This window comes from Harpia harpyja, chromosome Z, assembly GCF_026419915.1.
Source record: "Harpia harpyja isolate bHarHar1 chromosome Z, bHarHar1 primary haplotype, whole genome shotgun sequence".
NCBI classification, from domain to species: domain Eukaryota; kingdom Metazoa; phylum Chordata; class Aves; order Accipitriformes; family Accipitridae; genus Harpia; species Harpia harpyja.
Window position 1 is genome coordinate 104,496,579 of NC_068969.1, and position 13,748 is coordinate 104,510,326.

Consider the following 13,748-nt stretch of genomic DNA (forward strand, 5'->3'; position numbering starts at 1 on the left):
TCATGAGTTGGCCGTATTTAGTCATATTATCTACTAGTCAGTGCCTATAGCAAGTATAGTTTCTTATGCACAGTTGGAGCTACAATGGGAGATCTTTTGAAAATATTACTAAACATTTCAGAGCCAGCCCATCTCAGTTCCTTTTGGTGATAGACATTGTAGCTTTTACTTTCTGTTGCTGCATTAGATGTTGTTGGAGGACTGGGGGTTTCTTCCTTTTCAAATAAAAAAGGAGATACCATTGACATTCTTCCATTACTCATTTGAAATTTTCCACTGTTCAAGACTATTGGGGTGGGATGACCCTTAAAGCAACTTGTGGAATATTGGACTTTACGCACACAAACAGTAATTCTGAATTTTGACCAATAGCCTTCTACTTTGGCATCTTGAAATCTAATTGACAAATATGAGGTTTATGTTTGGGGAACCTTCCAGTATCTGCAATACATGTTTAGTTGTGAAGAAACTGGTAGATCTAATAAACCTTTCCATCCAGTTTCCTTAATAAACCTATTCATACATTACAAATCCTTCTCACAGCAGAAGAGAACATTGAAAGAACACCAAAAGCCAGGCACCACAAATAAGGAAACAATGGAGAGTCATTTAACACAGAAAATTTAGTAAGTTGTTTTTGACACAAAGCCGTTAGATGAGATATGAGTATAATGTGATGTAGAGTTAGTGTAACTCTAACACTTAAACATGGAAGTGAAAATGTTGGGACATGCATAAAATAAGCAATTGAATACCAAAATGTATGGCAACTATTCTACTGATTTATTTATCACATTTATTTTACTTCATAAAAAACCTACTTTAAACATTAATCTGAAGTTGTGGCAAGAGTACCTAAGACCTTTTAATGTACTTCACACCAGTAATATTGTGTCTTATGCACAGAGATAGACATTAGAGAGAGGATAATTTGCAGAAAAATTAAAGAGGTACCAGTCCTGTCTTCGTCTCGTGCGCTTCATTAGCTGGCATTCTCTATCTGTTGAAATATTTATCTTGCTGGCCACTATCTGAAGAGAAAAAGAATTTAAAATTAACTGGAATTCTCAGACGCTCTGGGATGTCAGGAGAATTAAGTACATTTACAGAATAGTTCAGGAACATATTTTGAAAATATTCTTTTTTTTATGGCCATCTGTGTGCAGCCAGAACAAGCAGCTGGCAGTTGTTTTGAGGTCATAAAGAAAGGGTAACCACAGTGTAAATGTCACCAAAGAAAAAACATCTCACTGAGCTTTTTTTAAATCTTCAGCTCGGTCATTTCTAGAGCTAACATTGCAATTGATGATGCATGTCTAATTTAGATGGTGAGAAAACACAGGAAGCAAAAAATGCCAGTGTGCAGTACTAATGTAGGTTACTACTGTCTTACTTTGTAGGACTGGCATCTCAGATCATCCTTATCCTCCTGTGTAGAAAACAGTCCTCTCACTCTGGTTACACATTCCAAGATGCTGTATTTATACTATTTACCCTTCCGCTGTATCCTGCCAAATCGGGCCATGATGCACCTTGGAGGTGTCTGGATGGAGAATACAGTACACAAAGTACTTTAGTGTCATTGTTTCTGGATCATATGGCATTTTTAGCTTCACATCACATTACAGCTCAAGTATTGGCATGTTACACAATTTCTATGTAAAAGACTTTTATATATGTTAAAATTACTCTCTTTCAGTGCACCGTTTCATGTGGAGGGGGCATTCAGCAAAGAACTGTGAAGTGCATGAATATAAAAACTAATGAAACTGAAAATGGCAGCATGTGTGTGGATAAACTCAAGCCCACAGAGTATCAGAAATGCAATCTGCAAGAGTGCAAGAAAAGTACAGGTATGATAATACACCTGCCTCAGTTTCGAAAAAGCTCTCCATTTGTGCTGAGATTCTGCAAAAACTGGGAGCTGACCCAATTTAACAACTTGTTGTGAATACTATGGGCTCAGTAATTATAGGTCAGCCTAACCTGTTACTGCTCAGCTGCACTGTTGGCAGAATCACATCATGTTCTCCATTCGTACTGGCCTTGTGTTGCCATGATAGGGAATGGAGTTCTCTGAGCATGCATCCCTAATGTATGATGCCACAACTAAATGAACAGGTCTGCTTGTATTGACCTGTTTTAAGTAACTCACAGGCTGCTGTGGAAGGTCATGCTGTGAGTCCAAACAGATGCCATTTCTTAAGATAGATACCCTATGGGAACTGCAAATTCTGGACTGGGATTCCAGGCAAGCAAAGTGAGACAGACGCTGTAAGAAAAATCTGACTGGCAGTGAACCCAGATACAGGTCTAGGCACTATGAATTCAGTGTCCCACAGGGTGAGACTGTCTCCAGAATGAAGACGTGGAGAGAAGTCCTGTTGTGACTCTGGGTGTCCTGTACCTCTCTTCTTCGAGGGCCCAGGAGCCCAGTTGTGTAGATGGTTAATAGCCCAGCGAAGAAGCAGCAGGGGAGGGAGGAAGTGTACAGAAGGGTATCTTTATCTGTAGTCTGTGTACTGCAGTATCAAGCTGGTACCCTCAGGTAAGAACAGCAACAGCTCAGAGTCCTTCTAGAAGAGCCTTCAAAGGCCTTTTGGAGGAGGATTCTTCCCTCTTAGGAAGTCAGCAGTAAGGGTCTAATGTGGCAATGAGACAAGAGGTTGACTCCTGAGGGCAGTGCAGATCTGGCATACCATTGAGAGTGATGCATCACTCCTCCTGCTGTTCAAAGATCTTTAGCACATGTTCTGCCCTAAGGTTGAACTGGTCTGCTTATCTCCTGTCCCTCTCATGTTCAGAAGGACAGACTCAGATAAATACTACCTACACAGATTAGTAATAGTTATTTCATGAATAAAAGCTCAAGGGGCCAGTAAAACGTAAGAAGTGCCCTCCTGGGTAGACCAGTGGTCCATGCAGCCCAATATTGTGTCTCCAGCAATGGCATTAGAAGATGCTACTTAGGGAAAATACAGAAGTTTAGTCCTTTCCTGTGATTCATTTCCACAGTATTCCTCCAGCATTCCCAACTGACATATTAAGACTATTAAAGGCACCCCTTTTAGAGCCTTTTAGTTTAAAGTTATGGAACCTTTTTCCATGAATATGTTGCATCGCTTTTTGACCCTGCCATGCTGGCTGCTTCCACCCTCTCCCGTGTCAGCAAGTTCCCAAGGTTCACAGCCTGCTGTGAAAAGTGGTTTTATCTGTTTCAAATTACCTTTATCCTATAGTTTCATTGAGTTTCCCCAGTTCTAGTGTTGAGGGATTTGCTGAACAACAGCAGCCTCGCATTCGGCTAATCCACCACCTTCCTGCCTTTGCAAACCTTGGCTCTCCCCTGAGCCATCTCTTCTCACAGCTGAGGACCCCTATTTTGTAATATCTAACTAAGTCTGACACATCTCAGTTTATTAAAGCTACCACAGACCTTTAAGCACCATAATACATACAGTACCAGTCCCTGGCTTATTTTGGTGCAGCGGAAACTGAAGCATAGTCAAGCTGAACATGTAGTTGCACGTGCCTTGTCTGTGCTCTTCTGTCTGCTCTGCATGGCTCTGCAGCACGCTGCCAGCCCATTGCACTTGTCTTAAATGCGCTTTTACAAGAATGCGAAAGTACCAGACTTATAAATCATTGTTGCTAGACTTTCTCTGGCAGTTCTTAAAAGCAGAAACATTAAAGTGAAAAACATAGATTGGCTATGTCTGCCACAAAAGTAAAGCCTCACTGAACAGGAATAAAAGACTGCTGTATTTTTCAAGAAAGAAGGTCATGTGAAGTTTAATAGGACCTGTTCACTTAAAAGTCCTAAAATTCTAGGGGGATCAAGCTGACCTATAACACAAAGGAAGAGAAAGCCATCATAAATAAGAGCCTTAACAGGCATGACTGTCTGGCATAAAGCAGTTTAAAATTCTAGAAATACAGATAGTTTGTCAGCAAAATATAGATAATTCTTCTCATCTTCACCATAGGGCTACCCTGCAGCAAAGACCAACTGTCAGTTCACTTCTGCCAGAGGCTGAAAGGCATTGGCAAGTGCTTGCTGCTGTCAATACGGACTCAGTGCTGCTTCACGTGTAGTCAGCCCCGAATTCGTAACAAAGCAAGATACTGGGATCAGCGAGGCCTCAAGCAACAAAATTACACAAAATCTAGAAGAAAATCACCTGAAAACCAAGAAAACAACAACCAAGCTGCTCGGCACTAGCTGTTTTTTATCTAGTTGCTTTGAGTAGGGCTCCTGTTTACAGGTTTTATGTTCCTTCTTTTTTTTTCTGAACCATCCAACTTAAATGGAAATCTGTGATCAAAACTGGGAAAACACATCCCTTAGGGTTATCAGTCCTAATTTACTGCTTCAAATTTTGCCCTGTAATAGTCCAAAATTTGTAACATAATTTGCAATGTACCAGCAGCTATTACTTCTTAGGCATGCATAGAGGCTAGAAACAAGTTTGCAAGAATTTTTTTATTTTTTTAAATGAATGTTTTACTTGTTCTTTCTTCCATCTCTTTTCCAAAACCCACTTGAAACAGCAGCACCGCTTTCTCAAGAGTGCTGAGTGAAGGCGGCTGATGGGGCAGCAGAGATAGATCTGTGCTGTGGGCCAGATCTCTCTATGCTCACTCACTTTTCTGTTTTTAGGAACCAGGGTGAAGTGGCAGTGTTTCTCTAAATTGTTTGCTCACTTCATAAATTTAAAAGCAGAGTTTTACAATAACTGATTATGATACACAGGCCAAATTGAAACATTGGGTTTTTCAAAAGAAAAAAAGCTCATTTAGTACTTGACTGAACCTCTAAAGGATACCTCAGCAATAGCCTGTCCTGGCCAGTTTGCTACAAATATCTTGCTGTAACCTGAAAACCCCACCAAATATGGGATGCTAAGTTCTCAAATACATTTTAAGCAACATTTCTGGGTACCATGAAAGCAAAGCTGTTTGCGTCTACCACCTTAATAGATAGATTGTAATTCACGCCAATATTGAGTGATAGAGCTATCATCTAATCCAGTATCTCCTAGTAGAGTATAAGCCCACATCCACAAGAGTACTCTTATCACCTCCCTCACAGCAAACTTTTCCCCCAGTGCAAATCCTTGATCATAGTGAGGGTGAGGGCACCTGGGACAGGAGCCTGACACCCAGAGTATCTGCGTAGCTCTGGGCCTCAGGCATTAGGAGAGCACTAGCCAAATAGCTTTTCTGTTTTACTATCGAGGAAAATGGCAGAACAAACTTTAGGGAGACCAGACTTGACCTTTTGAAGCAAAGCCGGGCATTTTCAAAAGAGCTGGACAGAGTCTGGCATTTAGATTGCTTTGAAATTCAGTAGGATTTGGACACCTGGGTTCTTCGTGCTCTTTTGAAAATCTCAGATTTACTCCCTAGCTACCTGACAATTTGAGATTGTAATAATACAGGGAAATGTCTTTTTTTATGCAGTGTAGAGCAAGACACATAGCCATGAATCCAAGTGTCACTATGGTTACAGAACTATGACTAGCAATAGCCCTGTTTCTAGACAGACCTTTATGAAAGTTAATAGAAATATTTGGGCCTGGCTATAAGGTATTAACCTAATGATGGCCACAAGTCTAATTGTCCTTTTTCATACGTTTGTGACCTTTGGCTAAAGGCTCACTTCACTTGAACTCTCTGGGAGTTCAGGATATGCAGCATGGTACGGTTAGATTTATTAACCTCTGTGATGGCAATATAACCCCAGTTATAGGTGCTGATAAAACTTAAAATCCACTGTTAAAAATATGGTGCTAGCATAACAGATGTGGGGGATGACTTACAATGGTGCATGTGCATGCATGTGTGTACATAGCATACGTGCACATACTCTTAAAATAATACATGTCTATGGTGTTGCTGGCCAATGCCAGACATAATGCTTTTTAAGTTTCACAGTGTGCTTATGTCCTTCTGAGGTCCTGAATGGCTGCTGACCCTCTGAGCAGTAGAAATCTGGGCAGTTCTTATTCCACTGGTCACAGAAATACTGAAGCATGTGAAGGAGTGGAGGTGTCCCGTCTAATTCAGGCAGCATTTGGGCAGAGCTTTGCCTCAGGCTGTACTGCTATGTCCAGGGAAGTTCTCTGATGGCCAAACAACCTAGACTGGTGGACAGCACAGATGCTTCTGATGTTCCCAGAAACATTGTCTAGGATTTGGGCAGGACAAAGTTAGATTCGCTTCAGAGTCAGACTCTTCTGTGCTCAGAGGTACTGCAATGTTTTATCCACAAAGGTCAGCAGAAGTGGGCCATCAGGTATGTGGGCTAATGAGAAAGGAGCTGACTGAGTGGATATAGTGCAGGTGCGAGGAAAAATGCCTGGGAGGGTTGTCACTTCCTTACAGCTAGTGTGGAGTAAAACCATTTCTGGCTTCATTGTTTTCTTCAGGGAGCTGTAGTTTCATTTGAAATGGATAAAAGTGAATAAATTATATTATGGACATTAATCAAAATAATCTTTCTACCCAGGGAAGCACAGTCATCGCTGTTGCTCAGCTTAAAACTTTAGGGAAAAAGACTGTGACAACAAAATGAACTGTTTTAATAGAGCAGTGCCAACTGCTGTATTTTACATAGGTTCTTACATCACACTCATCAGCCTCTTATCTCCTCTATGCTAGTAATATGTGCAGTCATCTCTTCCATCCATTCAGCAAGATTCCTTTCTTAGAACGTAACTATTTTTAAGTAAAGGTGGATTTATCATCCTAACCCAGATGGTCACTATTCTCAAAACTGAATCGAGTATTAAGTGCAGAGGCGTAATATCATTATATTATCATACTAGCCTGAGACACATCAGCCTCAACAGGTTGCTCAGGAAAAAATGTGTATTTGGCACATTCACTGCATGTTTTAACATTCAAGGCTTAAAAAGCAAACTATGATGACATATTTGTTTCAAGCTTCAATAAATGGCATTGCTTATGTCTGATGTCTCTGGTATTTTATGTTTCCAGTGCAAGAAGATTTCTAAGATGGAATTCCAAGGAAAAAAAGCTTAGACAGTATCTTTTCTATTCCAGGGGAATCCTCATCATTGAGGTATTTTGATTCTTGATATTCCAACATAAAGGAGTTGATTAAAAAGGGTGAGGGGGGAAAAGTAATGGAATAAAGCATGGTGCTAAAGTAAAAGTATACATTAGTAGACTTAGTTATGTCCTATGAAATAAATCACATCTTACCACTTCTAGTCCAAGCAGATGTGCCTTAGCTCCCTGGCAGCAGATGTGTGCATGTCTGCTGTGTCCATTGTGGGATGTATTTGCTTTCCTGAAGAGTTGTATACAATATGATCACGCCCACTCCCCCACCTCCCCCACCGCCCCTGCCCCAGAATCTTTTCAATACTCAAGTTTTGCGAGTGCTGCTGATGCTGATGCGCAGAAACTGAATCACACTAACCGCGTTCCTTGACATGCAGCCCAGGAGCACAGGCATCGCAGTTAGACATATATGCTTGGGTAGAGAGCACCATCAGTTTGCACTCAGTTACCAAACTCCACCCATGCATCCATCCATAGGTTCTGCCTGATAACACCCGATGGAAGTTGCAGGAAGTTGCTCCTTCTTACTTCACAAAGTAAGTGTGGATCTTCAGCCCACAGTGGCAGCATCCTGTACAGGTGCTGTAAGGGAGAGAAATGAACTGAATTGAGAAATGAGTTGAAGCTCCCTCCACTTTGCAAAGGCTCGTTAGGCATTCACTGGATGACCTGCACAACACACAGCCTGACGAGCAGTTTCTGCTGTCTGCTGCACTGTGTGGCATGGCTCGCTGCACTTCTTCAGCCTGGCCAAATATGCAGCACCCGCCAAAGGAACTGGCTTTTGGCTGCCTAGCATTAGCTTGAAATGAACATGTGGTAAACATGTGAAGACCAGGAAGTTGTTAAACATCTGGGCTGCCATCAGATGCCTACCTGAAAGACACAATCGCATCAAAAAGAAAATTTATCAAGGTTCTTGAGGGCTTCTGCTAATTCACTGTTACCATTATGAGTCATTAGGTGTAGCTTTTACTAAATCAAAGTTAAAAGATTTGGAACAGAGAAAAATAGTTACTTGGAGAGATTGGGTGTTTGGGGGAGGCAGTCTTTTGCTAGACCTCTGGAGTTACCTCTATCTCTGTCATGTTACAAGCAGCTGAGAAGATGGTCCTTGGCAGCCATCTGTTCTCCGCTGGATTCAGTGATTCAGTGGTTTTGGCTGGGGGCTGAAATGTGACATATCGCTTCTCCTTATATTGATGGTGGAGAACAGTACTTTTGGGGCTCTGAAGGCTAGTGAGTCAAAGAGGCCTGCCCCAAAGCCTGGTCTGTGAGAGGCTGCAGTCTGACTTCCCTCCAAATTTGAAAGAGAAGGGGTTGAGCCCAGCTTCCTAATTAATAGGTCAATACAGTGCCCAAGGCACTGAGCAAAGGACACAGTGTAAGAGTCAGCTCTTACTATGCCATAAAGGCAGAACAGAAACCCTGAATTCCCTCTTGTTTAGCATGAAGTCTCAATAAATGAAAGAAGGGGTGAACCTTGGATTTTAAACTCTTAAAGGTTGTCTTCGATTTCAGTAAATACTATCTGCTAGCAAAAAGAGACCGTGCTGTGTGTGTAGAGGCTGGAGGAAGCTGGAAGGAAAAAAAAGGCTGCCTGTGGGGTCAAGCCACTTCCTTGCACATGAGAAGGGGAGGCCCAGGCCAGTGAAGGTCAGTGCACACGCGAGCATTTCAAGGCAGCGTGTGGCTTTACTGCAGCAGTAATCCTTGGGATGTGAACAGGCGTCCAGTGCTGCCCTCGTGTAATGCCACATCTGTGGTCCTGCTTGCTGGACTGCCTGGGCAAAGGGCATGGCTGTTTACTGTAGTGCTGGTGTTGGGGGAAATTCCCACTGGGAACGCCAGCATGCTGAAGTGATGGCAAACGTGACATTAATGGGAAACCACCATAAGGAAAGCTCCAGTGTGAGGGAAGCTGATTAATGAACTAGCAGAGAGGGAATGTTTTATTACAAACCCATGAGGACTCTCTGTGGATGGGAGTGCAGTGAATTTTCAAGCTCCTCACATGCTTATTTACACATATGGCAGGCATGGCGAGACTATGTTTTCTGTCTATTCTCCTGTATCTGTTACGTGTTTCATACAATAGCTGAAGCTTGAGATTAAACTACCTCTTATCCACTATGTTCGCTTGGAAGTATATTATATGGTTGTTTGGCTCTGGAAGTAGAAATGTATTGTCATGTTAAAATATATGGGAGCCTGAATCAGACTCATAACAGTGCTGGCATATAAAATTACTATCCTTTGCTGCAATGCCTACTATCTGAAAGCTAATTGAATGGTGTTTTTCTCCAGAGGAAAACTGCTAATTCTTTCTATGTGTCCCTGTCCCTGGGCCTAGCCTTCATGGGGGACAGCCCTGGCCCTGGTAGTCAAAGCAAGTCACTGGAATAATTAACACACTGAAAGACCAGTGAGATTCTGCCCCCAGCTAAAAGCAGGCTGTGCCAGACCCTGCACCCAGCAGCTGTGGACCTAGATGAAAAGTGACTGACTTCACTTCTCCTGCCCATCTGATGAGATGTTGAGCCCAGCTGGTCTTGGCTTCACAACCACGCAAAATTAAAGTTATTGCATCTGAGCTGAGAGGGAGGCCATGAGCATCCTTGGGCTCCAGCATCAAGGAGGAGTTTGCTTACAGCAGACATTTCCCCTCATTAGCAAGTGCTCCCTGCATGTGACCTGGAAGCTGACAGTTCCCTGTTGCTCCCGGGTCACTTCATTTCTATTCATGCCTGTCTTCCAAGTGTATGTTTAGGCAAGGAGGCAGAGGGAATGTTGCAGCAGCCAGACCCTGCTGGAGATAATGGGAGCAGAAATAGGTCTTGGTAATTATTGTAGTTATATGTTCAGATAACTTGATTTTGGCTGAAGCTTCCTGCTGGCTCCTGCTCCTCTCCCAGAAGGGACACATGGTCTGATTGACAACAGTACCCTCGTTTATATGGGGACCCTGCTGGGAGCAAGCAGCACTGGTGTAAAACCCATGCAAGGATGCTGGGGCTTTTGATCTGCTTTTCCTTTGCCTCTTCAACAGCCCCTCAGACTCAGCTTTCAGTCTGCTTGACCCACATTCACCCTCTGAATGGGAAATACGTCTTTTACCCCTTGTTGGACTCACAGTATCCAAAGGAATAGTGAGGTGAGGAACACGAAAACGTTCTCTGCCAAGCTCAACAAATCCTTTGAGCAAGCCATGTCTCTGGGTTTACTAACTGCTGTTGTTACAAGCATGTGAGGAGGCAAAAAGTGTCCCCTAATACAAAGGAAGCTCTGTCCAGGGAGCTTTTATCCTACTGCTGTGACTGCCATGGCTATGACGCTTATTGGGTCTGAAACTGCAGAAAGGTAATTGAGACAGGAGTTGAAATTTTCCATCTGCTACAGCCAGTCACCCTTCCCCTAGGTGCAGAAGGAGTTTGTCTGTGTAAATGTGAAGTTTTTGTTAAGCAGCAACGGGGACAAACTATGCTAGAAAGTTTAGTTGCTGAAAAGTGGAGTACCGGAGTGTTTGAAACCTTTTGCACGCTAAGTTAGGTTCTGTGAGAAATCATTAACGATGTCAAAACTGATAATTTTGATGTTTCTGAAATTAAATGTTTCTGTTGGGGAGTGTAGGTGGGTGCTATTCACAGGACAGAAACTCTATTGGGTAGTTCGTCCATCAGCTGCCACTTGCTTGGAGTTCACATTTGGATCAGGTATCTAGCTACAACTTGGTGTGAGTGCTGTAAGTGCAGGTTTGTGCAGGATGCCGGATCAGTCCCTTTCCAGTCTTTCCTCTTGACAGTTTTCCACCACATAGTGACAATTATGGCAGCACTGACAGTATAATGTGATATTTAGGGCTGTCAGCTGAAAGCAAGGAGCAGACGCCTCTCCAGCGTACAGGGAAACATCTCAGTTTCATCTTGACCCTAGATGACCTTTTTTTTTTTTTAATAAATAATCAGTCAGCTGAGGAAGAAACAGTTACTCAGAAAAGCTATTAATTTTCTGGTGGCCAGACATGTTGTGCTGGTTTTACACAGGAAATCTGCTGAGCGCAGAGCTGAAAGTTGTTGGCTTCACTGGGTGTGTTTTACTAGCCAACAGCCAAGGCAAGTTGATGCTGAATTGGCCCAGTAAGCAATTCCTAAAAGTCCCCAAACGGATTTATAGGGTCTGTCTGACTGACTCCCATTGTTTCTGCACACACAGAGCTGTCATGTGCTTGAGCCTGAAGACCTTGCATAGGGAAAACAGTAAGTCTCTGAGGAAAAAACATTGTGTATGCTCTGCAATAGCCCATGCCACCTCTCCTTCTCGGATGGAAGTTGCCTGCTGAGATGAAAATATGCCGTATATGGAGCATGAAATCCACTGTAGATTGGAGCTACATGGGCAATGGGTTTCTTTGTCCTCTTTCATCATCTTTATTTATTGTTTTCCTTCACATTTGGTGAATAACTGTAAATATTTAACCCTAGATTAGTGAATTAAGGTTGTTAGTAAGAGGATACTGTTGCATCCTTAACAGAACTTATTCTGATCAAAGGAAAAGTATGTTCTTAACTTGAGCTATGCAGAGGTTGTGTCCCAGTGAAATCAAGACATCTTGTTTGCTCGTGAGTTGGATGACCAAAACTCCTGATTAACCTCATGTTTCATTAGTACACATTTTCAAGCTTTTTGCCTTTTGCTAGCTGCAATTTTTGTACCTTCTGCTTCCAACCTCAGGACTGTGCTCTTTCTTTCAGTGCCAGGAATAAGTGCAGCCTCCATTAGAAATCTATTCCACAGAGAGGTGCTTGCAAACTTTGGTCAAATCACCTCTCTGTCTTCCCTTAAATGAAATAAATACACTGAGTTTCTTCAGTTATTCCAAGGTGTATTTCAGACTTCAATTTTTTCTGTTTCTGAACCCTGAAAAATTTAACTTGGAAGTGCATATATATAAACTTGCTACAGGATTGCAAATCTGGTCTTGTTGCTGCGCACAGCATTGGTATTCTATTACTTTTTCAGGGTCAAATTTTACTTATTACAGCTCTAGCATTAGGTTATAAACATAAACTCATTTGGTAGTTTGCCATTACTATGCTGCTATTTTCCAATGTCATGAACTTCAGCATACAGCTCCTCTCATATATGACCTTTCATCTTTGCTTTTAGTTTTTCTTCCTTTATGAAAGCAGGTCTTTAAATTCTACTGACTTTAGCAAGTGACCCAGTTCACCCTATTTAACCAATCATGTCCCTTATTTACTGTCTTGCCAATTTTTTTATCATCTTCAAATATTCTCAGCACTGATTTTCTGTTTTCTTCCAGACCACCAATAAAGATATTTAATGGCGGGAATATCTCTCTACAGGAATGAAAGTGTTTGGTTGATGTTTCCCTTGTATATTATTTTTATGAAGAATTCTGAATATGCTTGTCTTTCTTTAACATAGTGGTAGTTTATACAATCAAAATATTGCAGGGGGCAAAATGAAATTTTTCACAGATATCTTTTGTCCAGTCTAACCAAGCTCGTTGTCTGTTGGAGGGAAGCTATGTTAGGGTTGTGGCTTTTACTAGGTTGATTTGACAAGAACCTTTGTTTTACTGAAATTTCAACCTCAAGGCACACTCAAAACATGCTAAACAACAGCTTTGGAATGTCTTTGATGTCAGCTTTCTGTTAGCAGAACCATTGAGACATCTTTGGGTCAGCTGGCCAGTTGCCATCTTAAACATCCAAAATGGGAAGAAAGAAAAATCAGAGACTTGTAGAGGAGATCTACTGCATGACATGCTTCTCTGTTGCCTTTTGACACTTCTAATTATGCATTTGAAATCATAGGTATTTTGAAAACTTAAGCAGCTGCTGTTCCAACCAGCTGCAGACCAGTGCATGGGAACAGCGAGGCTCCGGGAATTTGTTACAGCAGAGGAAAAACATCTGGCTTCTCTTCACACTAACGGCTGATATGCTGACTGTAAAGCTTCAACTTACAGATGTTCCTAGGGCATGCCCTGAAGCTGTCTGCCAGGAACTTGCAGACCCAGTCTTTACAGCTGGATGAAGCCTGGTGATGAAAGCACCTGACCTTTATAGAGTGAGGATGGTACTGATGCGTCCCTAGAGGTTACACACCTTGTTTCTGTAGACCGTGCACTGAGGCACAGCAGCAGAAAACCTATTGCTTCTGATGTGTGGCAGCAGCAACAGGGACCACCAGGGAGTTCTGTGTGCTTGCAGCTTTTCTGGATCCAGGCAGGAGCACTGTCTTCTTGCAGAGCCCAGGCTGAGCAACCTTTTAGCATATCATGGGGGGTTATGATGTGGGAGATCCTGGTTTTGAAAGTCTTCCTGAGCCAATACTTCCATGTGCCTGAAGATTTGATCAGGGGAGCCTGCAATGAGACATGCTGTGCTCCAGGCTCATGTTGGAAAAGGTGCATCCCAACCCCAGACTGGTGCACACAGGTATTAATCCAGAACCTTCCTGCTCTTCCCCAGGGGCCATTATTTGGCCATGGCTGCTACAGAGTAAAATGAAACTGAGGCAGGAAGGCTGGCAAGGGAGCTGGCTGTCCTTATGATTGCCTTAATTGAGCAAATAATCCTGAAGATTTCTATAGCTGAAGCTGGGAACAGAGCTGCTTTTGATCTAGG

The 13,748-nt window shown here is 42.4% G+C and overlaps 1 protein-coding gene across 1 annotated transcript in view; it reads left to right on the forward strand.

Moving 5' to 3' along the window:
• Positions 1-6,972, forward strand: part of ADAMTS12 (ADAM metallopeptidase with thrombospondin type 1 motif 12) — a 168,102-nt gene extending 161,130 nt beyond the window's left edge. Inside the window, 2 exon segments of the mRNA XM_052777832.1 lie at positions 1,700-1,853; positions 3,987-6,972. Of these exon segments, the coding sequence (XP_052633792.1) occupies positions 1,700-1,853; positions 3,987-4,222 (390 nt within the window). The 3' untranslated portion in view covers positions 4,223-6,972.
• Positions 6,973-13,748: the final 6,776 nt, after the last annotated feature.